We start from the raw sequence: 26,232 nt of genomic DNA, 5'->3' as shown, positions 1-26,232 counted from the left end.
CTGGCTTCATTTTCCCCAGCTCTACTCCACCTGCCGGCTCCTGGAGGGCCTGGACAAAGTCCCCATGCACCAGTCTCCCCAGGACATCTCTCCTCCCACCCGTGGCTTTAGATGTCAGGCTCCTGGGGAATGGTGGGGGCATCCTGGGTTTGGGCTGGCTCCCCTGGGGAAATGGGGAGGGCGGGTGGGAGGGCACCCAGGTCTCAGCCTTCATCCACCGCTGAGCAGGTCACCCCCCCTTCTTCCTGCAGAGAGTGTAATCGGCAGCAGAAGGTCATCCCCGTGGTGAACAGCTTCTATGCCGCCACATTCCTCCACCTTGCACATGTCTGGAGGACACAGCGGAAGACCATCTCAGACTCCAGCTTTGTCCTCAAAGGTGTGCTCTTTCTTCTGGGGAGGCCTGGGCTCCTGAGTGCACAGTGTCCCGGGTTCAGAGAGTCCAAGGTGTTTGCTAGACTGGTTTTGGCTGCAGTTCTTCCCCATCCACACTTTCTCAAATTCCAGCTTACCAAAATCTCCATCACCCACGCCCTGGAGCCTGCTAGTTCTCCTTTCTCTGCCCTGACTGTTGCCCCTTTCTGGCCTTATACTTATGACGAGCATATATTCTGATCAAAAATTGGGAGTTGGGGTCCAATAGTTGGACTATTCAAAGTTGCAATTGTCTGGACAAGGTAGAGTGTGTGGTCCCTGTGTCTGTATCTGGCTCCCTGGGCTACCTCTCTGGTGATCTCTCCATCTGAGGCTCCTTCACCTTTCTCTCCATGGGATAGGGGTTGGGGGTGCTCCCTAGAGCTGCTAGGCTTGAGGCCCTGACTATTATGTCACCGAGACCCCCTTCAAGCCTTCTGCTCCCCAATTCTCTCTGTTGCAGACTTGGAAGTATTGGCCAAGAAGAGCCCACGGCGGCTGCTGAAGACCCTGGAGCTGTACTTGGCCAGAGTGTCAAAGGGACAGGCCTCCTTGTTGGGGGCACAGAAGTGCTGTGGGCCAGAAGCCCCTCCCTTCAAAGATCTCACCTTCACAGGCAGGAGTGACCTGCAGCCTCACTCATCCTAAGGCGTGTGGCTGATCTGAACTCCGAGATGGATGGAGGTTTAAAGGCTGAGCTGCAGGGGCTTTCAGAGGGTCAGTGGAAACCATGTCAGGAGGCTGGCCGGGCCACACCCCTTGCTGTCTCAGCAGACGGGATATAGGAAGCTCCTGGGCTTAGCTGTGGAAAACCAAGTACCCTCACTGGGATGGGACATGAGGGGCAGCTAGACTTCACCCCCTGCCTGCAGACCTGCCTCCAAAGCAAGGAGAATTCTGCCTTAATCTGTTGGGCTCCAGTCTCCAAGGTTGAGTTCCAGTGTATCCCACTGGGAGTGAATGGATCATGAGGTGGGATGGCCCCATCTGGATGTTCTGCAGATCCACACATGGAAGGAGATTCCCGAGTAGAGGCAGCCAGAATTCTAACTCCCTGGCAGCGGCGGGGCTTCCAGGCGCTGGTGTCTGTGTTGTTAGAACTCAGAGGAAGAGGGCAGGGGCAGCACCCGATGGGGCAGCATGATCCAAGCAAGGGGCCTGAGTCCTCAGTGGGGCTGGGGCATGGAGGTACCTCACCAGGTGGGTGTCAGGCCCCCTCTAGAGTTTCTGGCCATTCACTTACCACTCTGTTCTCCCCCTGACCCCCGCTCCATTGTTTATAATGGGAAAATGGACATTTGGCTAGGTGTCTCTCATGGCTGCTCCATCCTAGCCCCCACAAGCTGGGGCTTTCTTGTGTAGAGGCTGTGCCCGCCCCATGATGGGTTTCTGGACTAATTGAGGGAAGAAGGAAATTCATACCAGCAATTTTCAAATAAAGGAATTGTTCCAATTAAGCATCTTAGGTGTTTTTTTCCAAGACAAGTCTTGCACCATCCTGTGGTCCTGTTGTTCCAGGACCTGGTTAGAGCCAGGCACACCCAAGGTGAAGGCATAGGTAGGTTCCAGCCTGGTCATGGGCTCCAGGAGACAAGGTTGCCATGCTACAGCCAAACCCTGCTGAGTTCATAGGATGTCCATCCTCTACTATACTTAGAAGTCCAAAGACTCCTTGCAGGGTCTAGCCAGTGGACGAGGTAGCCCAGTTCTTGTTCAGATTAACTGGTATAAGGCATCCGCACAGCATTTTTCCTGCATCTGCTTCTAGGAAAGGCCAGCACTGTTGGTTCCTTCCCGAAAGAGCCTCCAGGCCAGGGTACCTGAGCTGGGGAGTGGGGGGCAGGTGAGAGCCCCGCTATGCTGCCTTCTGTCCTCTGGACTCAAGTGGAATGCTATGAAAGACCACTATCTAGCCCTGCAGGCCTCTTTAAGTCTGACCTACTGCAGTGGGGAACCATCACAGAGGTGGGGAAGAGAGGTGGCCACCCAGGCCTGGAGGGGAACTCCTGACTGCTGTCAGCAGAATGCCTCAAGGGTGGGGCTGGTAACAAACCAACCCCATAGTTTGCCTTGTGTTGTCTGCCGGACCTGAACTAACCCTTTCATTCACAATACTTCCAGTCTGGTCCTCAGCTAACCAGCAAAGATGGCAGGGAGATTGCTGGGCATGGCATGGCAGGAGCTGGAACGCAGGGGAGAAAAGCTGCAGCTCGGCCTCCACTTTGGAGCATCAGGTTGGGTGATTCTTCCCTCTGCAGGGTCCTTTCTTCCCACCTCCCACCTGTTTAGTGCCCCCCAGATGACAGAGTACTCACAGCTTCAGACCCTGGAACATTAGCAATGATGTAGTCTGATAATATTAAATTTATAGTTCTGTTAATGAACTGGTGGTGAGAGGTACCTGAACCCTCTGAAAGTAGATGCAAAAATCTTTTTTTTTTTTTTTTAAACAGGATCTCACTCTGTCACCCAGGCTGGAGTGCAGTGGCATGATCTCGGCTCACTGCAACCTCCACCTCCCAGGCTCAAACCATCCTCCCACTTCAGCCTCCTGAGTAGCTGGGACTACAGGTGTGTGCCACCATGCCCAGCTAATTTTTGTATTTTTGGTAGAGATGGGGTTTCACCATGTTCCCCACGCTGGTCTCAAACCCCAGAGCTCAGGCATTGTGCCTGCCTCTGCCTCCCAAAATGCTGAGATTACAGGTATGAGCCACCGTGTCCAGCCACAAAAATCTTAATCTGTGTATATTTATAGGGAAAGGGCCTAGCCTTTCATAGGAGGATTAAAATACTCCCTACCGCTACAAAGGTTGTCGGAACCACTAATGTAGTGCAACCTTTATTCTCTCCCCTTTAAAAAACCATCCCTGGCACCTGCTCTTTATGTAGACTGTCAAGTAGGGCTGAGAAGTCTGCGGAGAAGATAGGGAGGCAGATGCACAGAGGAGCTCATTTCTTTTTTACTTTTATTTTTTGAGTCAGAGTCCCTGTCACCCAGGCTGGAGTGCACTTGTACAATCTCGGCTCACTGCAACCTCCACCTCCCGGGTTCAAGCGATTCTCCTGCCTCAGCCTCCCAAGTAGCTGAGATTACAGGCATGCACAACCATGCCTGGCTAATTTTTTTGTATTTTTAGTAGAGACGGGGTTTCCATGTTGGCCAGACTGGTCTCAAACTCCTGATCACAAATGATCCGCCCGTCTCGCCCTCCCAAACTGCTGGTGTTATAGGCATGAGCCACCGCACCCGGCCGGGGTATCTATGGTTCTTGGCACAAAATCAGCAAGTTCAACTTGCCGATGGATCAGAATTTTTGTTTCGGGATGAAAGAATCCAATTTCTAGAGCTTGGAAGCCACATTGCCCAGAGGACCTGGGGGTGAGGGTGAGTCAGGGTGGTTGCAGCCTTGCCAAGCCTCATGGCCTCTGGTCCGAGCTGACACAGGCTCACTCACACCCTGCTCTTGGTCCCCGGGCATGCTTTCTCAGATGGGACCTCTTTTTGGCTCCTGCATTCTCCCTGCTATTCAGCTCTCTAGCCTCTGACATCCAACCACCACTTCATTACACAAGAGAATGAACCAAAGTCTAGCAAAGGAAAGTAACTTGCCTAGGATCACAGAGGCAGGGTAAGAACCAGACTGAAGACTGTCCATGCTAGCCTGGTGCTTTTCGCACAGCCCTGCAGTGGCCCTGGGCTCACCAGCCAAACATGCAGTGCAATGTGCCTACGAAGTAATAAGCCAGGCTTGGTACAGTTGTGAAAAGCTGTCCTCTCTTGCTCAGCGAGCATATGTCACTTGAAGCTGCCTGGCAGTGCTTTATTAGGGCATCTGAGGAAATACTGGCTTAAATGGAGCTGCATCCCAAGCCCATCACCACAACCTTCTCCCTGTTGGGAATGTGAGACTGAACTGAAACCCCGGATGAAAGTGATCCTGAGGCCTGGCACTGTACCACCTCCTTATTGGGTTCACAGCAGTCCCTGCAGGCCTGGCTGGGACTCCTCAGTCATGCAAAGCAGCTCTGGTGCCTCCAAGGCTGTGCAATTGTCATCTGTGTGCTACTCCACCCCCAGCATGGGGATGAACCCAGGTGAATAGGTGGGTGACAGAATGAGCCCAGGTCAGGCGGTGCAGGAAAAGAGCTGGGAAAGCACTTGTCTCCTTTATTGAACACCTGCAGGGGGCACCTCTGCACTGACCAGGCAGCCAGAGAAGCAAGTAGGCAGGCGGTGGGGGGCAGAGAAGCATGGGGCAGGAAGACGCCCACCCTCATTTCCAGTCCTTGAAAAATTGCTTGAAGATGGGACTCTCACGGCCCTGGGGCAGAATCTCCACCTGCAGGGACAGCGGGGGAGAAGTCTGGTTCACAAAGTTGCACGTCTGCCTCAGCCCGGGAGGACAGGACGGGGCCAGAGCCAGGGAGGAGGGTGTGGGCGCCCGGCCTGAGTCCATGTGCAGTCCAGGCCAGGAAAGCTCCCCTGGATGAGCCACGAGATGAGAACCAAGGTTTCAGGGACGCAGACTGAAGCAACAGACTGCTTCAAGGACGTGGATGCACAGTTCAATAAACGCCACCAACTGTAGGTGAACCCTGTCAGCTCCCCGCGGGATGACTTGTGGACACTGTGCTGCGGCTGGAGGGGTGGCACCAGCCAGGGGCAATCGCCCAGAGGAGGAGCACCCAGTTCTCTGTGTGCCCAGGGGAGTGCTGCCCAACATCCTCTTTGAAAATAATAAGTATTTTGACATTTTGAAGGATTGAGATGGGCTTTCCCACTGGATGGGTCTAAGAGGGAGGCCTGGTTGTTCCTGACAGTGCCCGAGGCGCTCTTGCCCTTCCTGGCCAATTTGAGGGGTCAGGGGCCACAGGAAGAGCCCTAGGAGGAGGGCTGGGGGCATGGGCATCTCCTCACCTGGGTGTTCAGGGCGTACTGCATGCGCGAGATGAAGCCCTCGGCCACTTGCAGGGCCGCCTGCCGCTCCTTCTCATTCGCTTTTCGCCCTGGATCATGGGAAGGAGATTTTAAAAAAGAGCAGGGACCCTCTTTAGCCCCCATCCCATTTTTCTTGAGGAAATTTAAGGGAGTCCACAGAAGAGCCAGCAATTTTTACAATAAATAGACCAGGGGTCTCAAGAATGCTGAGGGGCTCTTTGGAGATGTGGAGTCAGTCCCTTAAGAATTTTCCTACACTGGTAGCACCAAGGTAGATGAAAAGCCCTCTTCTGCCCGGGTCTGATCATGCAAACCTGTTCTGACCTGGGCCCCTTGAATATTTCAGGGAGAGGAACAGCTGTTCACCCTAACATCAGACTGTGAGGTTACAGGTCTCCTTTTCCCCCAGGACCCCTCACCTCTTGAGTTCATCAAGCCTTTTCTGAAAAACTAAATAAGACAAAGGGTACAATTTATTATAGAGTAATAATACAATTTATTACTCCCATAATGCCGGCAGGGCTACACTGGCCTAACGGTTATGCTAACTAAGTGCTTACAAAAATGAAGACCCCACATAATCCAGTCATTTCTGCTGGCAGTCCTGAGAACTCAAACTGCTCATTCCAGGCTTTTTTATTTTTATTTTTTCTGAGACACAGTCTCGTTCTGTCGCCCAGGCTGGAGTGCAGCGGCACCATCACAGCTCACTACAGTCTCAACCTCCCAGGCTCAAGCAATCCGCCCACCACAGCCTCCCGTGTAGCTGGGACCACAGGTGCACGCCACCACACTCAGCTAATTTTTTTTTTGTAGAGAAGTGATATTTTGCCACGTTGCCCAGGCTGCCACACATTTTTCCAAGGAAATGATGCCGAAACGATGCCATGATGTGGTTGTCTCTCTAGGCAGGCTATAAAATGCCATGAACTACAGTGTATCTGAAATTAATGTGCTGGATTCCTTCCTCTGTCAACTGACCAGCTGCCCCCCTACCCATGAGATCCTTCTCTTCCTGGCCTCCCAAGTCTCCTGTTTCTCCTCTGGTTTCTCTTTCCATAGTGGTTGGGTTCCTTGCTCCTGTTTATACATGCTTCTGTGGGCCTCTGGGAACCCCCCTCTGCTTATTGGTTCTATGGGATATGTGCCCTCTGGCAGTAGAGAAAAGGCAGCCCTGCAGCGCACGCATGCCTCTCTCTTCCCACTTTTGCTGCTCCCAGCTCCTTCCTTTCACCTCTATCTCTGCTGAGTTTCAGAAGCAATACTATGAAATGCCTGGTAGCAGCTATCTGTAGATACCCACCTACTTGTCTGCCTTCCTGACCAGGCTAGGGTCTCGCATTTTCTCTGCCTTGGTTGACCCCACAACTGGGTGTTGAGCAAATGCTATTGCTGAAAATTCTCAGACCCTAGACAGAGACTCAGAACAAGTTTGTTTCATTTTCAGTCAAACCAAGTAGAACAGGCTCTGCCCAACAGTGTTTCTATTTCCAGAAGATAGAATCTCTTGGGAAAACAAGTTCTACAGGTTCACCACTCACTGCATAAAATGATGTTTAATTTGTCTAAAATTCATTTCTGTCAAACCTTGAGGCAGAATCCCAGGATCAGGGATCCCAGAAGCCCCGAAAGTCTAGAGCTTGGCTAGGGCAGTGGTTCTCAAAGTGTGGTCCCTGGCGCCAGCGGCACAGACATAACCCGGAAACTTGTTAGAGATGCCCGTTCTGCCCCACTCCAGACCTAATGAGTCAGAATCCCTGGGGATGGAGCCCAGCCATCTAAACAGGCCCTGAGGTGATTCTGAGGCTTGCTGAAGTTTCAGAGTCATCGTCTAGAATTTAGGAGGTGGGAACAGCAAAGAGAAAATGGCGAGGCAGTGGCTCATGTCTGTAATCCCAGCACTTTGGGAGGCCGAGGCAGGCGGATTACTTGAGGTCAGAAGTTTGAGACCAGCCTGGTGGTGAAACCCCACCTCTACTAAAAATATAAAAATTAGCCAGGCGTGATGGCGGACACCTGTAGTCCCAGCTACTCAGGAGGCTAAGGCAGGAGAATCGCTTGAACCCAGGAGGCGGAGATTGCAGTGAGCTGAGATCGCGCCACTGCACTCCAGCCTGGGTGACAGAGCGAGACTCCATCTCAAAAAAAAAAAAAAAAAAAAAGAAAGAAAACAGTGATGCCTGTGCCATGGCTCACGCCTGTAATCCCAACACTTTGGGAGGCCAAGGTGAAGATCACTGGAGCCCGAGAGTTTGATACCATCCTGGGCAACACAGAGAGACCCCATCTCTATCTTTAAAAAACATTTTTTAAAGAGAGAGAAAATGGCCAGCCAGAAGCATGCAGGCTCCCTGAGGCTGTCTTTTACAAGCAGCTGGACAGGCTGAGCCCCGCAAAGGGAAGCCTGCCCAGGTCAGAGAAGCTACAGGCATCTCAGGCTGTTATAGAGGAGCCACGTACCCTTCCAGATATAGATCTTGCCACAAAGCCCGTTGTCCAGCACGAAGCAGTCATCAGATATCAGCAGTTCAAGGGCAAAGGGGCTGGAGTCGGCCACCTTGGTCAGGTTCATCTGTCCAGTGGCATCAGAGACCTGGGGAAGAGGGACAGTGCCTGATCTCACCCCCCACACACCAGCCCTCACCTCAGCCTGAGGAGGGGGAGGCTGGCCCTCCCTTGGTCCCTCCCACTCTGCCCCGCTGCCCACCGCCCAGGTCCCAGGAGCAGACAGGAGAGTGAAGACCTGAAAAGCAAATTCCAGGCAGCCACACTCCCTTCCATCACCCCAATCCCTGCAGCACAGGGGCCCCGAACCCATTTGGAAATTAGGTGGATTCCAAATTACAAAGAAATGCACAGAATTCAAGAAAGAAAAGCTCAGCATTGGCTTCAAGCCTTCACCAAGCATGGGCTGGAAGTGAGGTGCACTCATCTCCTCAGCAGGGCATGCCTTCCGCCCACTCCCCATCCTCCTCTCACTCCCAGTCCTGTATAACTCCCCACCTCCCACCCTGGTTCCAGCCCCACCTTCCCCCTGCCTTCTCCCCTCCACCCTGCTTGCATGCAGCTGTGCTGTGCAGGCTCCCACCCTCCCTGCTGCCGGGTCCCAGGGCAGGCTTGTGGGGCCCACCTTATACAGAGCTGCGGCCTGGGCGTTTGCCTTGTCAGCTGTGAGGTCTTCCTCGGGGTTGCCCTCCTTCAGAGCAGGTTTGGGGCCCAGGACCTGCAGGGGCCGGAGCAGGCCAGGTTTATAGGGACCCCTGCCCTGGAACTTCCCAGCCTATCATGCCCAGGGCCACAGCTTCTGGTGGGGCAAACTGCCCCCTGCACTAGGGCACCCAGCAGAGGTGAGGTGAGTGTCCAGCCCACCCCACCAGCGAGGCTGCTCAGCCTCGAGGATGAGCATCTACTCAGAGGGGCACCCTGTGAGCTGGCCACAGCCCAAGGCAGTACCCCAGATGCCCCCTGCCACCCTCCACCGGCCACCCTCAGGCCTCAGCTCATCACCACCTCTCTTGGCCACTTTCAAGCAGAGGCTCCTGGCTGCCCACTCCAGTGTCCCCCAACCTGGATCATCTCAGCAGGCTCCTCGCCATCAGTGACAATCTCCACCTGGGCCTTGCCCTGTCGCTCACTGTCCCGGATGGCCAGGGCCAGGTCCCTCGCCTTGTTGCGTTCCAGGATGTTGGACTTTCCACCACACCAGGCGAAGATGTTCTGCAGGGAAGCAGGAAAGCCCGGGTCAGAGCCAGGTGCCTGTATCCTGCTCCCCGGTTCAGAGAAGGACCCACAGCTCTCCCTCTCTCCTCTCTGAACTGTCCCTGAGGCAGGACAATCAGGAAGGCAGAGCAAAGCACAGAGGGCTCTCTGAGAAGGCCCACGACCACCCTCTGCAACTGTTTCTCTGCCCACCTGCCATCTGTCTTCCTTTCTTTTTTTTTCAAGACAGGGTCTCACTCTGTCATCTAGGCTGGAGTGCAAAGACATGATCATGGCTCACTGCAGCCTGGACATCACAGGCTCAAGCAATCCTTGCATGTTAGCTTCTAAGCAGCTGGGACTATAGGCACGTGCCACCATGCCTGGCTAATTTCTTAATTTTTTGTAGAAATGGGGTCCCACTATATTGCCCAGGCTGGTTACAAACTGCTGGGCTCAAGCCTCTTTCTTTTTCTTTTTTTTTTTGAGATGGAGTTTCACTCTTGTTGCCCAGGCTGGAGTGCAATGGTACAATCTCAGCTCACCGCAACCTCCGCCTCCTGGGTTCAAGAGATTCTCCTGTCTCAGCCTGCCGAGTAGCTGGGATTACAAGCATGTGCCACCATGCCCGGCTAATTTTGTATTTTTGGTAGAGATGCGGTTTCTCCATGTTGGTCAGGCTGGTCTCGAACTCCCGACCTCAGGTGATCTGCCCACCTCAGCCTCCCAAAGTGCTGGGATTACAGGCGTGAGCCACTGCGCCCGGCGCCTCTTTTTCTTCCCATCACATATCTCCTATGTTTAAACGTCTCTTACCACCTATCTCCACCTACTAGAAAGTGAGCTTCATTAGGACATGAAGGTTTTGTTTGGCTTTGCTCACTGCTGTGGGTCCACTGCTAAAACAGAGCCTGGCATGGATTTAGGTGCAAAATAAATATTGACTGACTGAGTGAAGGACTGGATGGGTGAGTGGCTGAATGTCTCCTTGAGCGCAGCGTCTCACACTCCTACCCGCTGCCCTGCCTGGCAGAGCCCCTGCCACCTCTCCTCTTCTGGTAATGGCAAAGTCTGTTCACCCATCCCCTTCCTTGTCTCAGCACGTGTAGGCCTCCTCACCAAGAGCTCCTGGATTGATTTCTCTGCCCCAAATCTTCACCGCCACAAGATGCAGCCCATACTCCTCAGCCAGTCAATCTCCTCATGACCTGGGGCTCACCTTCCACCTTCCTTAGCAATTTCCCTCTCGCTGCTCCTGTCCCCCAGCCCGGGTCCCAGTCTCATTAGACCCCTGGTGTGTGCATGTCTGCACCTTTCCCCACCTTGGTGGCTCAGCTCACCTTCTCCCTTTGCCTGGAGTGGCATCTCCCCTCCTATAGGTCTAGTCCAATGTCACCTTCCTGGGACAACTGGCTTCGGCTCAGGCTAGAGGGCCCCTCCCTGCCTCAAGCCCCCCCAGCACATGGCAGCTGTCCCCCTTAAAGTCCTCATCACATCCTGCCTCAGGTTATGGCAAGTGACCGGCCCATCTTGGCTGCCTCCCTAGAGCGAGCTTTTATGGTCCCTGTGCTGGCTCAGAGAGGGCATCATAGATTCACTGAATGAAGAGATCAGTGACTGAATTAATGAATGGTCTGGCAGGCAGTGAACTCAGAGGCTTCCAAGAGGAGGGAGAAAGCTCCAGAGCATCAGAGGCAATGTCTAGATGGCAGAAGGAGGCTGGCATCAGTCCTTACAAATATAGGGATGTTCTCCAATGGTCAGAGGGCTCTGACTTGGAATGGGCTTACAGCTTCTCAGCTTCTCTCCCTCTTTCCTGGCCTCCTGCCCCTCTGTCCTTGTAAAGGATGGTGCCAATACGGAGTGCTCAGTCTGGCCAGCCTACCCACCTGGCCCAGGTCCAGGATGAAGCAGTCCCCAGTGTTGAAGCTGTCCCAGTTCAGTGCCCGCTCGGTGGCACGGATGTTCTTCTTCCCCTTCACCTGGTAGAGTTTCTTGATGGCAGCTGGGGCTCCTGTGGAGGTCTTGTGAAATGCTGACTCCACACCACCTTCCTGCAGCCCAGACAGCCCATCTGAGTGGACTGACAGGAGACCCAGAGCCCTTTGCACCCCATCCCACTGGGAGACGGGCAGAAAGGTGGGGATCCAGCCCCAAAGGCACCCGGGTCTTCTGCAGGTTAAGAACCAGCCAGAAGTGGGGCTGGCTCTGAGAGAAGCTGCAGGGTGGGGGTGCCTGGAGGTGGGCTCTGACCTGGTACTTGAGGCCTTGTGGGAAGTAGCTCATGAAGAGGTCGGACTCATTGCCCTGCACCTCGCGGTGCTGCACAGGCCGCTCTCCCAGCAGTGTGTTGAGGTGCACAGCCAGCACGGCACAGGCCCCCTGCTCATCCCGGGATGACTGCTGACCTGGGACAAGTGGGAGAGGGCAGGGCAAGGCCCTTGTGATCCATGCGAGACCCCTCCCTCCCCTGCCTGGGCCCAACCTTCCCCCATCCAGATCCCCTTACCTATCCACAGGTGCAGATGGGAAACCTCTTCTGGGCCATTATGCAGCACTAGGTAGGAGTCCCCCGAGAAGAAGACGCCCTGGTTCTCTCGTGCCACGGGCACTGGCTTCAGCTTCTCCACCCGCCACACATGCAGGCCTGGATCCTGCACTGAGCCTGGGAATGGAGAGCCACTGCGAGAAGAGAGAGGGTTGACAGCAGCCAGGACCCACTGGCCCAAGCACAGCCCTGGGCAGGCCTGGCGACTGCAGTCTGGGGATGAGGAGAGCGGTGGGGAGGGGCAGCCCTTGGAGGTGAAGAATGGGAAGTTGTGAAAGGAGATGGGGCATGCAGCTTACCTCTGGGGAATGGCTGTGTACATGCTGTCTTCAGATCTGGAAAGAAAGAAGCAGCCATTATTATTACAAATGCCGCAAAAAGGACCTCTCACGTGGGGCTGGAGAGGGCCTTCCCAGTGGCCAAGTACTTTCATATTCATCAACTACTTCATCTCTAAGAGCCCTAGTTCCATTATGCAGACAAAGAAAATGAGTCTCAGAAATTCTAAGTCTAAGGCCACACACACACAGTTAGTGAGTGGTTCATGGAAATAAGGTCTCTGACCCCTGGGCCAGGGTCTTCCCTCTTCTGAGATCTCACAGAAATTAAAATAAGAGCAGAAATTAACAGAAAACAGAAACAAGAGAGAAGAGTAATGAATCTTTTTTTTTTTTTTTTTTTTTTTTTGAGACTGAGTTTCACTCTGTTGCCCAGGCTGGAATGCAGTGGTACAATCTCACCTCACTGCAACCTCCGCCTCCCGGGTTCAAGTAATCCGCCGGTCTCAGCCTCCCAAGTAGCTGGGGTTACAGGCACCACTATCACACCTGGCTAATTTTCGTATTTTTAGTAGAGACAGGGTTTTGCCATGTTGCCCAGGCTGGTGTTGAACTCCTGACCTCAAGAGATTTGCCCACCTCAGCCTCCCAAAGTGCTGAGATTATAGGCATGAGGCACCATGCCTGGCCTCAAGTTGGCTTTTTTTTTTGAAGACAGAGTCTCACTCTGTCACTCAGGCTGGAGTGCAGTGGTGTGATCTCGGCTCACTGCAACCTCTGCCTCCTGAGTTTGACTGATTCTTGTGCCTCAGCTTCCCAAGTAGCTGGGATTACACGCCCACACCACCACGCCTGGCTAATTTTTGTATTTTTAGTAGAGACAGTGTTTCACCATGTTGGCCAGGCTGGTCTTAAACTACTGACCTCAGATGATTCACCCGCCTCGGCCTCCCAAAGTGCTGGGATTACAGGCGTGAGCCACTGCGCCTGGCAAGTTTTTTTTTTAAAACCAATAAAATTGATAAATCTTTAGACAAACTGATTAGCAGAAAGAGAAAACACAAGTCTCAATACAGAAATGAGAGATATGAGATCACCACAGATTTTACAGATATTAAAAGGATAAAGAGAATGTTATAAAAACTTTATACCAATATATTCAACCACTTACATAAAATGGGCAAATTCCTTCAAAGATACAAATTATGAAAGTTCACTCAAGAAGACACAGATTATCTGAACAGTGCCCATATCTATTAAGGAAAATAAATCTGTAGTAAAAAACTCATTCCCCCCAAAACCCAAGCCCAGATGGCTTCATTGGTAATTTCTACCAAAAATTTAAAAAGGATATAATATCAATTATACACAAAATCTTCAAAAAAATAGATGACAGAACACTTCTCAATTCATCCTATGCTGCCACCATTCTCCTGATAACAAAACCAGATAAATAAATTACACAAAAAGAAAATTACAGATCAATATTGCTCATGAACATACACATAAAAAAATTTACAAAATTTGGCTGGGCACGGTGGCTCACGCCTGTAATCCCAGCACTTTGGGAGGCCAAGGTGGGTAGATCATGAGGTCAGGAGTTTGAGACCAGCCTGGCCAACATGGTGAAACCCTATCTCTACTAAAAATGCAAAAATTTGCTGGGTGTGGTGACACGTGCCTATAGTCCTAGCTACTCAGGAGACTGAGGCGTGAGAATCGCTTGAACCTGGGAGGCAGAGGCTGCAGTGAACTTAGACCATGCCATTGCACTCCAGCCTGGGTGACAGAGTGAGACTCCATCTCAAAAAAAAAAAAAAAAAAAGGCCGGGCGCGGTGGCTCACGCCTGTAATCCCAGCACTTTGGGAGGCCGAGACGGGCGGATCACGAGGTCAGGAGATCGAGACCATCCTGGCTAACACGGTGAAACCCCGTCTCTACTAAAAAATACAAAAAACTAGCCGGGCGAGGTGGCGGGCGCCTATAGTCCCAGCTACTCGGGAGGCTGAGGCAGGAGAATGGCCTGAACCCGGGAGGCGGAGCTTGCAGTGAGCTGAGATCCGGCCACCACACTCCAGCCTGGGTGACAGAGCGAGACTCCGTCTCAAAAAAAAAAAAAAAAAAAAGAAAATGAAATCAAATAATAAACCATGATGACCAAATGAGGTTTACCCCTGGAATGCAAGGTTGGTTTAATATCTGAAAATCAGGGTGACAATAGCTAATAATAATGCAGTGTATATTTCAAGATAGCCAAAAGAGAGGATTTGAATGTTATCATCACAAAGAAATGATACATGTTTAAAGTGATGGATACGCTAATTACCTTGATTTGATCATTATACAATGAAACATCACACTGCACCTGCTAAGTATGTACAACTATTATCTGTCAATTATAAATTTAAAATAAATAAAGCAGCTCACAATGCAAAAAGAAAAAAAAAAAAACCACCAAAATTTGAGAATCAATGCTATCTACCCTATTAACAAACATCTATGTGTAATCATCTCAATAGATGCAGAAACAGCATTTAGCAAAATTTCTACATTCATTCCTAGTTTTAAATTTTTTCAAGCCTGGGCAATATAGGGAGACCCCAACCCTACAAAAATTTTAAAAATCAGCCAAGGCCAGGTGCAGTGGCTCACACCTGTAATCCCAGCACTTTGGGAGGCTGAGGTGGGCAGATCATGAGGTCAGGAGTTCGAGATCAGCCTGGCCAACATGGTGAAACCCCATCTCTACTAAAATACAAAAATTAGCTGGGTGTGGTGGCATGCATCTGTAATCCCAGCTACTCGGGAGGCTGAGGCAGGAGAATTGCTTGAACCCAGAAGGCAGAGGTTGCAGTGAGCCAAGATCATGCCACTGCACTCCAGCCTGGGTGACAGAGTGAGACTCTGTCTCAATAAATAAATAAATAAATAAATAAATAAATAAATCAGACAAATGTGGTAGTGCAAGCCTGTAATCCCAGACCCCAGCTACTCAGGAGGCTGAGGAGGGAGTATTGCTTGAGCCCAGGAGGTAGAGGCTGCAGTAAGCCAAGATCATGCCACTGAACTGCAACCTGGATGACAGTGAGACCCTGTCTCAAAAAAAAAAAGAAAAAAAAATTTTTTTTTACCCACAAACTAGGAATAGAAGGAAACCTCCTTAACTTGATAAAAAGGCATCTATTAAAATACAACAAACAAACAAACAAACCCTTCGCCTAACATTATACTTAATGGCTGCTCTAATTCTAAACTCCCTCCCTGAGAAATTTCACCCACTCCCAGGGATCAGCTATCATTTCTGTACGCCCAGCTTCCCTCAAATGCCAGAATGATGAACATCATCCTTATTCTGTGGGCCAATGGGAGCAACTTCTTCTGGACAAAAGTCATTCAAAGGAAAAAATGCTAAACACAAGCATTTTAAAAAAATATATTATCTTTTGAAAAAATTCAGAAAATGCAACAGCTACAGCTCCACTCACTGTCGCTTTCATAGGTTCCCATCACTAGAGGATTTCTTTTTTTGGCTCAAAATGCAGAGATCACAGAGCCAGCATGCACTTCGTACATAATACAATTCATGCTGTGCATCCATTCGGACAGAGTTTGTGTAAGGTGAGTCCCAGTGGCACGGGGTAAGGGCTTGGGGAATTGGAGGGTAAAAATGCAAGTTGGCACCATCAGGAGATTCTTGGGGGCTGGGGCAGCAGGATCAGGAAGTGCAACATTTGGTGGGGGCCAGGGAAGTCGGGGGTCAGGGGAAGGTAGATAACAGAGCAGAAGGTATTAAGTCTGAGTAGGAAACAAAGAGGGACAGGTCAAGGGCAGTGATAATGGATGTGAAATGCTGTGTGAATTATGACTTTCCTTTTCCTTTCCCAACCTACAAAATAGTGGAAGGCATATTTTGGCACCACGATTCCGGAGGAGGAGCCACAGACAGCAGAGGTTTGCAGAGGGAAACTTTAAGGTTTCTCCATCCCACAGAAGATCACATGCTGTGCCCACATCCCCTGCAACAGGCAGCCCGGCCTGTGACCCAGGCCTGAGATGGTGAAGTGGCTGCCCCAAGCTGAAGCCATCAGGGAGAGCTCAGGAATGAGACATGGAGTGCGCCAATTGTCAGCTTTACTATTTTTCATTCTGTGTTTAACTCAAAATCAGGCAGCCAACATGCCAGAGAGCCACATCAGGGTTTGGATGAAAGGGGTTTGGCAGGCAGGGTGCAGTGGCTCAGGCCTGTAATCCTAGCACTTTGGGAGGCCGAGGTGGGTGGATTATTTGAGGTCAGGAGTTTGAGACCAGCCTGGCCAACATGGTGAAACCCCGTCTCTACTAAAATCACAAAAATTATCCGGAAATCACTTGAACCCGGGAGGCGGAGATTGCAGTGAGCCAAGATCTGTGCCACTGCACTCTAGCCTCGGCAATCGAGCAAGATTTGGTCTCAAAAAAACAGAAAAGAAAAAAGAAAAGAAAGGAGTTTGGCTGCCCGTTAGAATGACCATGGGACCTGATTAAAATGTTGGTACTGAAAAATATTCTTTGCTTGGCCAAACTTTAATCAGGCTTCTGAACCTCCCTGTAGGCCCATCTGTATGCTTGTAAAATCCAGTTTTAGCAAAAGAACCCTGCTAAGGTCATTTAGCCAGAACCCCCTACCCTTGATATCTGGTCAATCTGATAATCGTCAGTATCTGAATGGGTTCCTCATCCTGCCCCCGCCGCCCCTGTGATGTCTGATCACTCTGGCCTGTATTAAGCAAGAATCCTGTTAGGGGCCGGGCGCGGTGGCTCACACCTGTAATCCCAGTACTTTGGGAGGCCAAGGCGGGCAGATCACCTGAGGTCGGGAGTTCCAGACCAGCCTGACCAACATGAAGAAACCCCGTCTCTACTAAAAATACAAAATGAGCTGGGCATTGTGGCGCATGCCTGTAATCCCAGCTACTCAGGAGGCTGAGGTAGGAGAATCACTTGAACCTGGAAGGCAGAGGTTGTGGTGAGCCGAGATCACGCCATTGCACTCCAGCCTGGGCAACAAGAGCGAAAGTCCGTCTCAAAAAAAAAAAAAAAAAAAAAAAAAAAAATCCTATTAGGTCAGTCTAGCCAGCATCTCTTTATCCTTGACATTTCCTCTTAGTAATTTTCTTTCTTTTTTTTTTTATTTTTGAGACAGAGTCTCACTCTGCTGCCCAGGCTGCAGTGCAGTGGCACTGTCTCAGCTCACTGCAACCTTTGCTTCCTCAGTTCAAGCAATTCTCCTGCCTCAGCCTCCTGTGCAGTGAGATTAGAGGCACACACCACCACGCCTGGCTAATTTTTTGTACTGTTAGTAGAGATGAGGTTTCACCATGTCGGCCAGGCTGGTCTTGAAGTGCCTGACCTCACTTGATCACCCACCTTGGCCTCCCAAAGCGCTAGGATTACAGGCATGAGCCACTGTGCCCGGTCCATATTTTTTTTCTTTAACAGTGCCCAAGCCCCTGGTCTGAGGATCTGATTCCACAGGTCTGGAGTGAGGCTTGGTCACCCATACTTTGAACATATGCTCAAATTGATGGTGGTACTTCCAGTGAATTCTGTCCAGAACAGTGTCAAATGCTCGCCTGCACATTAGAATCATTTGGGGGCTTTTGAAAAACCCCAGTGCCAGCCAGGGTGGGCTCACACCTATAATTCCAGCACTTTGGGAGGCCGAGGTGGGTGGAATGCTTGAGCTCAGGAGTTCAAGACCAGCCTGGGCAACATGGTGAAACCCTGTCTCTACAAAATATACAAAAATTAGCTGGGCGTGGTGGCACATGCCTGTAATCCTAGCTACTTGGGAGGTTGCAGCACAAGAATTGCTTGAACTTGGGAGGTGGAGGTTGTAGTAAGCCGAAATCACACCACTGCACTCCAGCCTGGGCGACAGAGTGAGACTCTGTCGCAAAAAAAAAAAAAAAAAAAAAGTAATTTACAGAAAAATAAGAAAGAAAAACCCCAGTGTCTAGCTTCCGTATTGGACTCATTAAAACCAGACTCTCTGGGTGGAGCCTGGATGTCGGTGTTTGAGAAGCTCCAGATGACTCTAATGCTTGGTCAGGGCTGAAACTCCTGCTGCCTCATCAGATCTCTGTCCCAAGACCTTTTGTTACAGTCTCTCCTGGGGAAGAGTCCACCCTGACCTCTGGCCTTTCATTCTTTCCCCTTTCCCAGCCCTCTGTCCAAGCCCACAGCTCCTCGAGCTTCCTCAGTGTCCACGTTCACCCTTATATCCATTAAAGCCCCGTCATCCTAGGCTGGGCGCAGTGGCTCACGCCTGTAATCCCAGCACTTTGGAAGGCTGAGGCGGGTGGATCACCTGAGGTCAGGAGTTCAAGACCAGCCTGGCCAACATGGTGAAACCCCATCTCTGCTAAAAATACAAAATTAGCCAGGCATGGTGGTGCGTGCCTGTAGTTCCAGCTACTCAGGAGGCCGAGGCAGGAGAATCGCTGGAACCCGGGAGGCTGAGGTTGCAGTGTGCTGAGATGATGGCACCACTGCACTCTAGCCTGGGTAACAGACCAAGACTCCGTCTCAGAAAAAAAAAAAAAAAAAGGTTCCTCATCCTTCCAGGCCTGTATGAAGCCCCAGCTGTCCAAGGAAACTTCTAGGACATTCAGTGGCCTCCACCTTCTCTGGGAGTCCTCCCAGCCCTCTCCCCTGGGAGCACATACTATAGCCTGTTTTATAGCATAACCTGGCTGCTTCATGTCTCAACTGAAGCATGGTGGCACATGATGGCACAGAGGACACACCTGATGCCTCTGTTCCTCAAGCAGCCCAGGAATGAGTCTATTCAACTCCACTCAAGGTCTGTGCTGGGGGCTTGGCACTGGGGGAGAGGTGCACAGAGACAAAGAATAGCCCATGTTTCATGGTTTAGCTGCAGGGTGCAGTGAACAAGGGAGCCATCGTACCCAGTGAAACCGCAGACAAACTTCCTCTGGGTGGAGAATGTCGCAGAATCACAGATGTCAGCATTAGAAAGTGCTAAAGTTCTTATCTAGTCCTGCTCTGCCTGCACCGCCCTACACACACCCCACACACGCATAGTGCAGAAATCTCTTCTATAGCATCCCTTACCATCCTCTTCTTGAAGGCTTCCAGTGATGGGGAACTCACCACCTTACCAAACAGCCTCTTCTACACCTCTTAAAGACTTTACTGTTCCCCACTCTGCCATAGTGTGGTGAGTTACGGACCTGCCCATCTCCACTACCACACTGTAGGGTCCTGTAGGGCAGGAAGTGTATTTTGCCTCTGGATCTAGCTGGAACCTCATGCAGATGCTCAAAGAATGCATTCGATTAACTGGACCTGCTGGGCTCCGATTATTAGACTGGGGTGGCACCTAAGGGATAGCCCAGGATTTCAAAAGGCTGGGACAGGCTGGAGCAGCCCCAGGAGGCAGACAGCAGGGGCTAGAGGTCCCATCAGACTGCCATGGGGCTGGGGGTGGGGAGGAGGCAAGCCCTGCTGGCTGTCCCATGGTCCTGACTCAGGCTGTCTTTGAGGACACACTCCCAGGGGGACCTGGGAGAGGGGGTTGCCGTTACACACACCTTTAAGGAAAGACTTGACAGCCGTCAGAGGGACAAAAATCCTGCCGGGGTCCAGTGGTACCTTTGCCTTCCTCAGATCCTGATTCCACTGACCCCCAATAGGTCTCTTCCCTTCACAGTCCCTGCTTGCCCCTAGGTGTGAAATGAAACAGCACCTCCCCTTCTCCTGGAGCAGGGGTGGAGAGGTAGGTGTCCACACTAGAAACCACACCGAATCTCCCAGCCTGGGACATGGCATTCTCAGAATCTGGGTCCAGAGGCCTCATTTGGGGATTCCAAATGGTTTTTCCCCTGATACCAAATAGGTCTCCTATCCTTCCCCAGGTTCCACCACTTCCTCCCTCCCCACATCCTACCTCAGACAGTCCACCTAGACCCTCAGCCAAGGTCTTCCAGAGTTTGCAAAATAATCAAATGTGCCACTTGCATTTGAATTCAAACGGCTAGGACTGCCCTGCCCCCTCCCCAAGCCACTCCCAACCAAATAGCCAGTCACACCACAGTCCTGTCTTGGGGACAGGCAGCTTCTAATCTGATTTCACCTCCAGTCTGGCTGAGGGCCTTCAGGAGCAGTGTGGTGGCCTCTTTCAAGAGGTCTGGCACAGCTGGGACAAGCCCTGACCCAAGAGTCCCTCCACGTGCAGCGTGGGCACAGCCCATCCATCCTCCCAGGCAGCTTCGCGGCTGCCATCAGATCAGGTGCCTGGAGCCTGGCATTAGGCTGGCAGGACAGTGGGCTGAGGGAACACCACCCCGGCACAAAGTGATATCCAGAAATGTGGGTCTCTGTTCCCAGACCACCACCGCCGGCCCTCGCCTGCCCACCCAGGAGGGTACCAGCTAGCCTCGCTGGCAGCCACCCTGCCACCTTCACCTTTCAACACTCCTACCTTCCTTTCTTGCTCCTACTTCTGCTTGGTAGGTTCGTCTTCCTTCCAGCCTGCCCCACCCAGCTTCTCACTTCCCTCTTACTTCTCTGCCTCCCCCACCCACCAGCCCCACCCCTGGGCTCTTTCCCCAGCCGGTGTGGAGGCCATGTCCCCCGACAGGGAGGGGCAGGCAGTGCTGGGAGGCCAGTAGGCCTGAAGCAGAAGAGCAAGCACTGGGGTGGGCAGTGGGTATGCCAGGCCGTCTCCTCAGAGGGGCCCACAGGGAGGCTGGAGGTCCACATAGCCCCATCACAGTGGCCTCAGCCCACTGCAGGTCACAGCCAAGGCAGATCAGGGAGGGCATCTCTGAGTCTGAGACCAGCAAGGAAAGCCATGCTCTCCATTCAGGGCCTGGAGCAGGCGCTGCACAGCCCCCACCACTGCTGGGTTAGTCACATTTCCTGGGCAGGGTCACTGGCCCCACATCCCTTTTTCCTCCTCCCTCAACTTGTCTTTCTCCTTGCCCCGAAAGCAAGTGTTTGATGTTTTTTAAGATCAGCTTTTTGGTTTTTATTTTTATTTTTTCTGAGACAGGGCTCACTCTGTCACACAAGCTGGAGTGCAGTGGCATGATCACAGCTAACTGCAGCCTTGATCTCCTGGGCTCAAGCGATCCTCCTGCCTCAGCCTCCTGAGCAGCTGAGACCACAAGCCTGCACCAACACGCCCGACTAATTTTTTTATTTTTTCTGGAGACAGTCTTGCTACCCAGGCTGGTCTAGAACTCCTGAGCTGAAGCAATCCTCCCACTTCGGCCTCCCAAAGTGCTGAGATTACAGGCACGGGCTACTGCGCCTGGTTAAGCTCAGTTCTCAGGGAGTGGCTGAGGCCATAAAACATTCTTTGCCATCTTCCGCATGCCACGCTGATGCCTCTCGGGTCTCTACCCATTGGTCTGCTTCTCATTCACCAGATGTTTATCATCATGCCTTCTGGGCCTTGGGCCCTCTGAGAGACAGCCCATCCTGAGTTGACCCGGGGCAACTATCCTTCCTACATCACAGTCACCGGACCCGAGACCATACCCTCCAACTCAGGCTTTCCAGAGGACACTGAGGTCCTGAGAGCCCAAGAGACTGCCCACAAACACACAGGGAGCGGAAGCCCCTGCAAGGGAGGCTCCCATTCCCTTCTGAATCCCTGGAGGAAGGATGAGCGGACTCGGTATGAGGCTCCAGGAGAAAGTGAGCACCCAGTTAATGCAGCCACACAAGCGTGGCTCCTCTGCCATGCTTGGAGCCAAGCTGGCCTGTCCTGGAAAGGTATTGGTCAGTAGGCTGGCTTGAGACAAGGCTCCAGGTTCAGGGTCAAGGCCTGGGGCACTGGAGCAACATCTGGAACAAGTCTTCCTAATTAGCAGACCTTCAAACCAAACCTCATTATTTGACTTCATGGGAAAAGTCTGGAGAAAATACAGTACTGGATGGGCTGGGCATGGTGGCTCACTCTGGTAATCCCAGCACTTTGGGAGACTGAGGCAGGCTGATTACCTGAGGTCAGGAGTTCAAGACCAGCCTGGCCAACACAGTGAAACCCGGTCTCTACTAAAAATACAAAAATTAGCCAGGCAGGGTCAGGGGTGCCTGTAATCCCAGCTACTGCAGATGCTGAAGCAAAAGAATCGCTTGAACCCAGGAGGCGGAGGCTGCAGAGAGCGGAGATGGTGACACTGCACTCCAGCGTGGGAGACAAAGCAAGACTCCATCTCAAAAAAAAAAAAACAACTGGACGAATGTTTCTTATTGAAATGAAGTTGATAAAATTTCACTAGAGCAAGACAGGAAGTTAAACGTTCTCCCCAAAGAACATGGCCTGTAGCTAGCATCCAAGTGTCTCCATGACCAAACTGCCAGCCTTAAAAATAGGGTAGTGTGGGCCAGGCACGGTGGCTCACACCTGCAATCCCAGCACTTTGGGAGGCCGAGGCAGGTGGGTCACGAGGTCAGGAGTTCGAGACCAGCCTGGCCAGCAAGATGAAACCCCCATCTCTACTAAAGATACCATAAATTAGCCGGGGGTGGCAGCGCACGCCTGTAATTCCAGCTATTCAGGAGGCCGAGGCAGGAGAATCACTTGAACCCAGGAGGCAGAGGTTGCAGTGAGCTGAGATCGTGCCATTGCACTCCAGCCTGGGTGACTGGGCAAGACTCTGTCTCAAAAAATAATAATAATAACAATAATAATAGGGTAGTTTGGTGGAGGGTGGGAGGAGGGAGAGATTCAGGAAAATAACTAATAGGTACTAGGCTTAATACCGGGGAGACAAAATAATCTGTACAACAAAGCCTCAAGACACGAGTTTACCTACATAACAAACCTGCACATGTACCCCTGAACTTTAAAGTTTAAAAAAGAGAAAAAAGGGTAGTTTGCATTGGAATCCCAGTAGGGCCTAGTTCCCACAAAACCAGAGGCTGGGCGGTTAACCTGGTAGAGTGATAAGAGCTAGACAATTTGGCTCCTTATTCGCTGTGCAAGTGACTTCACCTCCTGGAGCCTCTCTGTGCCCCAACCTGTAACACGTGCACACAGTTAAATGTGAAGAGGAAATGAGATCCTATGATTAATGAGCAAATAATACATGCTCAATAAACCCAAACTTCTTTCTCTTCCCTTTAGTTTGCACTGTGCCAGCAGCACCAGGGGGTAGCAATGTGCCTGGCCCCTCCCCTAGCTCCGAGTTTCTCCACAGGAGGAAAGAAAGTTAAACCACAGAGCACTCTCCTGTTTCCATTCCCAGCCCCAGCGCTGGAAAGGTTCATTGATTTTGGTCACACCAGCGCATACCTTGGGTAGCTCTTAAATTCTTGATTGTGTGACCCACGGAGGGGACAAGGATCAATGGGAATCACTGTTCCTCACACTCAGCCTCTCTAGACTAAAGCCTCTCCCATCACCACAGAAAAAAAAAAAAAAACGGGGGAGAGTTTTCCACATTAACAGCTAAACAATTGACTGGGCGCAGTGGCTCACACCTGTAATCTCAACACTCTGGGAGGCCATGGCGGGCGGATCACCTGAGGTCAGAAGTTCGAGACCAGCCTGACCAACGTGGCGAAACCCCGTCTCTATTAATAATACAAAAATTAGGCCGGGCGCGGTGGCTCAAGCCCGTAATCCCAGCACTTTGGGAGGCCGGGACAGGCGGATCACGAGGTCAGGAGATCGAGACTATCCTGGCTAACACGGTGAAACCCCGTCTCTACTAAAAAAAAATACAAAAAACTAGCCGGGCGTGGTTGCGGGCGCCTGTAGTCCCAGCTACTCGGGAGGCTGAGGCAGGAGAACGGCGTGGACCCGGGAGGCGGAGCTTGCAGTGAGCTGAGATCCGGCCTCTGCACTCCAGCCTGGGCGACAGAGTGAGACTACGTCTCAAAAAAAAAAAAAAAAAAAAAATTAGCTAGCTGGGCGTGGTGGCGGGCGCCTATAATCTCAGCTCTCAGCTATTCGGGAGGCTAAGGCAGGAGAATCGCTTGAACCCGGGAGGCGGAAGGTGCAGTGAGCCGAGATCTCGCCATTGCACTCCAGCCTGGGCAACAAAAGCAAAACTCCGTCTCAAAAAACAAACAACAACAGAGAAACAAAAGGGCCGGTCGCTCAGCCTAGGACTCTTGGGAGAGGCTAGGAACTCAATGCACATGCTAATGAGTTATCTGGTAACGACGCTCTAGAACTAGTTTTTTACCAGACGCACAGTGTTCCTACCCTTGTGGTATCCCCTGAGCACTACCGCTTAGTTTGTCCCAAATGAAGTAAAATAAAGCATTTCTTTAGCACGGACCCAACCTCTCCCGCCTCTTCTTACAGGAAGCCAGGAAACGGCGCGCCCCTAAGAGCGGCCTCCGGCTGTGGGAGAAGAGGAGGGAGCGGGGCGCCCCCGAACCGGTTAAGCCCGTTCGACCCCTACAGAGGGAGCCCGGGTCCCCGGCGACCGGACCCCGAAGCGCGCTACTTGCCTGCCAACACCTTGCTCCGGGGCTCTGGGCGCTGTCTCAACCGCCCCCCGCCCCCTGGAGCTGCGCGGCCAGGAGCCGCCCGCAGTGAGTCAGAGGGAGGGGCCCGGCCGGTCTGAGCTGGCGGGGCGCCCCTATGGGAGACTGGGGCACCCGAAAGGGTCCTAGAATTGGGGGTGAGAAGGAAGATACAGGGGAAGCTAAGGACAAGCTTATTATGCTGTAAACTTTGCGAAAGAATTGCAGTGTTCACTTCCATTCAATCGTTAGGCCCCCCGCCTCAATCGCCCTGTGAATAGCTACTGTTCTGAGAGCCTACTATGTGCTTGGTGCGCCCTCACATCTACCATCATTATTCCTGCTGGAAACATGAAGTCTTGAGGAGGCTCAGAGAGGGTAAGTAACTTGTCCACAGTGTCACACTGCTAGTTCAGTAGCAGAACCAGATTTTTTTTTTTTTTTTTTTTTTTTTTTTTTTTTTTTGAGACAGGGTCTCACCTGTCGCGGGACCTGGAATGCGGTGGTGTGATCATGGCTCACTACAGCCTCAACCTCCCAGGCTCAAGCAATCCTCCAGCCTCAGCCTCCTGAGTAGCTGGGACTGCAGGCATGTGTAACCAACGCCCAGCTAACTTCTTCTTCTTTTTTTTTTTTTTGGAGAGACTGGGTCTCACTCTCTTGCCCAGGCTGGTCTCAAACTCCTGGGCTCAAGCGATCCTCCCGCTTTGGCCTCCCAAAGTGCTGGCATTACAGGCACGAGCCACTGCACCCAACTGCTGAACCAGGATTCTAACCCAGGCTGATCTGACCTGCAACACCCGATCCTTCTCTTCTTTATTCAGAGGAAAACAGGCCAACCAGTGTCTGCACCAGGAGGCCTGGCCTTCTGGAAATGTGTTGGACAGCGAAGGGTCTACACTTCTGCTTTGGCTCCTGAATGTGACATAGCCAACCCATGAGAGATGTCAGTTGACAAAGAGCATGAGGGTCAGGCCATGGCCTCGTGACACAGTGGTAAGATCATTTTCTGGGAGGCAGCTTCAGAAATCCCAACCAGAATGAGTTTTTCTGAAGCCCACGGGTGGGGCCTGGGGTAAGGAAACAATCTTGCTCTCTGGGTGTCCTCAGACAAGCACACTCCAGCAAGGAGTGCACAGAAACCATCTCCCTCTGCCTACTATCTGCCTTTCTTTGACCAATTCTGCTCACTCTGCAGACTCAGCTTAAATATCCCTCCTCTGAAACTCCCACCTCAGGCTCCCCAGGTATTCTGGACATCAAGCCACTGGGCCACCTGCATCTACACCCCCATGGAACACTTCTCAGGCATACCCGATAGCAAAAGTGGACTTGGATCCATGGGCAGCCCGGCCTGCTTCCAGACAACTGGGTCTCTCCAAGGTCGTTCAATAGTCCTCCCAGAGCATGCAGTTTTGTTTTGTTTAGGTCAAATTTATAGTGAAATGCACAAATCATGTGTAGATTTAAATGAGTTTTGACAGATGCAACACCTATGTAACCCACATCCTTACCAAGATATAAAACACTTCTATCACACTGGCAAGTTCCCTCCCCACCATGTTTTATGGTGTACCACAGGTGCCTCCTCCACCACAATGTTAGCACCTCTAGCCGGGTACCATGTCAAGTCATCCCTGCAACCTCAGCACCCTGCATAGCACCCAGCAGGTAATAGGCACTCAAAAAAAATTTTACTGAATGTATTAACAGATCAGACAGCAAAACCCCCACATTCTAATACTGCCCAGATTCTGTTGCCTTGGGATAATCCCTTAAGACTTCCTAGCCACAGATTCCTTATCTGTGAAACAACAACAGAAGCCCCCATCCTCTTACCTTGGAAGGTTGTGAG

General features: G+C 51.7%; 3 protein-coding genes across 13 annotated transcripts in view; 2 read left to right on the top strand and 1 right to left on the bottom strand.

Annotated features, from left to right (window-relative positions):
- ELMOD3 (ELMO domain containing 3) overlaps window positions 1-1,864 on the top strand; it is a 64,052-nt gene extending 62,188 nt beyond the window's left edge. For 4 of the 8 annotated variants that reach the window (XM_050753094.1, XM_050753091.1, XM_050753092.1 and 1 more), the window contains 2 exons: window positions 252-379; window positions 878-1,864. In XM_050753094.1, the coding sequence (XP_050609051.1) occupies window positions 252-379; window positions 878-1,062 (313 nt within the window). In that variant the 3' untranslated portion in view covers window positions 1,063-1,864. Of the gene's footprint in view, window positions 1-251 lie in introns of all 8 variants that reach the window. The other 4 variants (XM_050753089.1, XM_050753087.1, XM_050753086.1 and 1 more) reach the window with 1 other exon arrangement.
- VAMP5 (vesicle associated membrane protein 5) overlaps window positions 1-26,232 on the top strand; it is a 229,925-nt gene that overhangs the window by 21,604 nt on the left and 182,089 nt on the right. The window lies entirely within an intron of this gene.
- CAPG (capping actin protein, gelsolin like) lies at window positions 4,566-24,473 on the bottom strand. 4 transcript variants are annotated; one of them, XM_050753060.1, is made up of 10 exons: window positions 24,363-24,473; window positions 11,903-11,938; window positions 11,565-11,737; window positions 11,309-11,463; window positions 10,945-11,109; window positions 8,924-9,073; window positions 8,487-8,579; window positions 7,817-7,949; window positions 5,336-5,424; window positions 4,566-4,757 (listed from the first exon to the last, which is right to left on the bottom strand). In XM_050753060.1, the coding sequence occupies exons 2-10, from the start codon at window positions 11,923-11,925 to the stop codon at window positions 4,692-4,694; spliced, it is 1,047 nt and encodes a 348-aa protein (XP_050609017.1). In that variant the 5' UTR covers window positions 11,926-11,938; window positions 24,363-24,473; the 3' UTR covers window positions 4,566-4,691. The 4 variants fall into 4 exon arrangements, with proteins under 4 accessions (XP_050609017.1, XP_050609015.1, XP_050609018.1 ...); XM_050753058.1 differs by lacking the exon at window positions 24,363-24,473 and adding an exon at window positions 20,368-20,452; XM_050753061.1 differs by lacking the exon at window positions 24,363-24,473 and adding an exon at window positions 19,834-19,896.

The sequence above is a fragment of the Macaca thibetana genome, chromosome 13, assembly GCF_024542745.1.
Source record: "Macaca thibetana thibetana isolate TM-01 chromosome 13, ASM2454274v1, whole genome shotgun sequence".
Lineage (NCBI taxonomy): Eukaryota > Metazoa > Chordata > Mammalia > Primates > Cercopithecidae > Macaca > Macaca thibetana.
The sequence above is the reverse complement of the archived record's forward strand: the minus strand, read 5'-3'. Positions and strand labels throughout refer to the sequence as shown.

What these genes read in the sequence shown, in the direction of transcription:
- CAPG (XM_050753060.1), bottom strand. Translation starts at nt 11,925, where the DNA reads ATGTACACAGCCATTCCCCAGAG. An exon ending in TACACAGCCATTCCCCAGAG is followed by an intron (nt 11,738 to 11,902) that starts GTAAGCTGCATG and finishes CTCTTCTCGCAG; the next exon opens with TGGCTCTCCATTCCCAGGCT. An exon ending in AGTACGCCCTGAACACCCAG is followed by an intron (nt 4,758 to 5,335) that starts GTGAGGAGATGC and finishes CTGTCCCTGCAG; the next exon opens with GTGGAGATTCTGCCCCAGGG.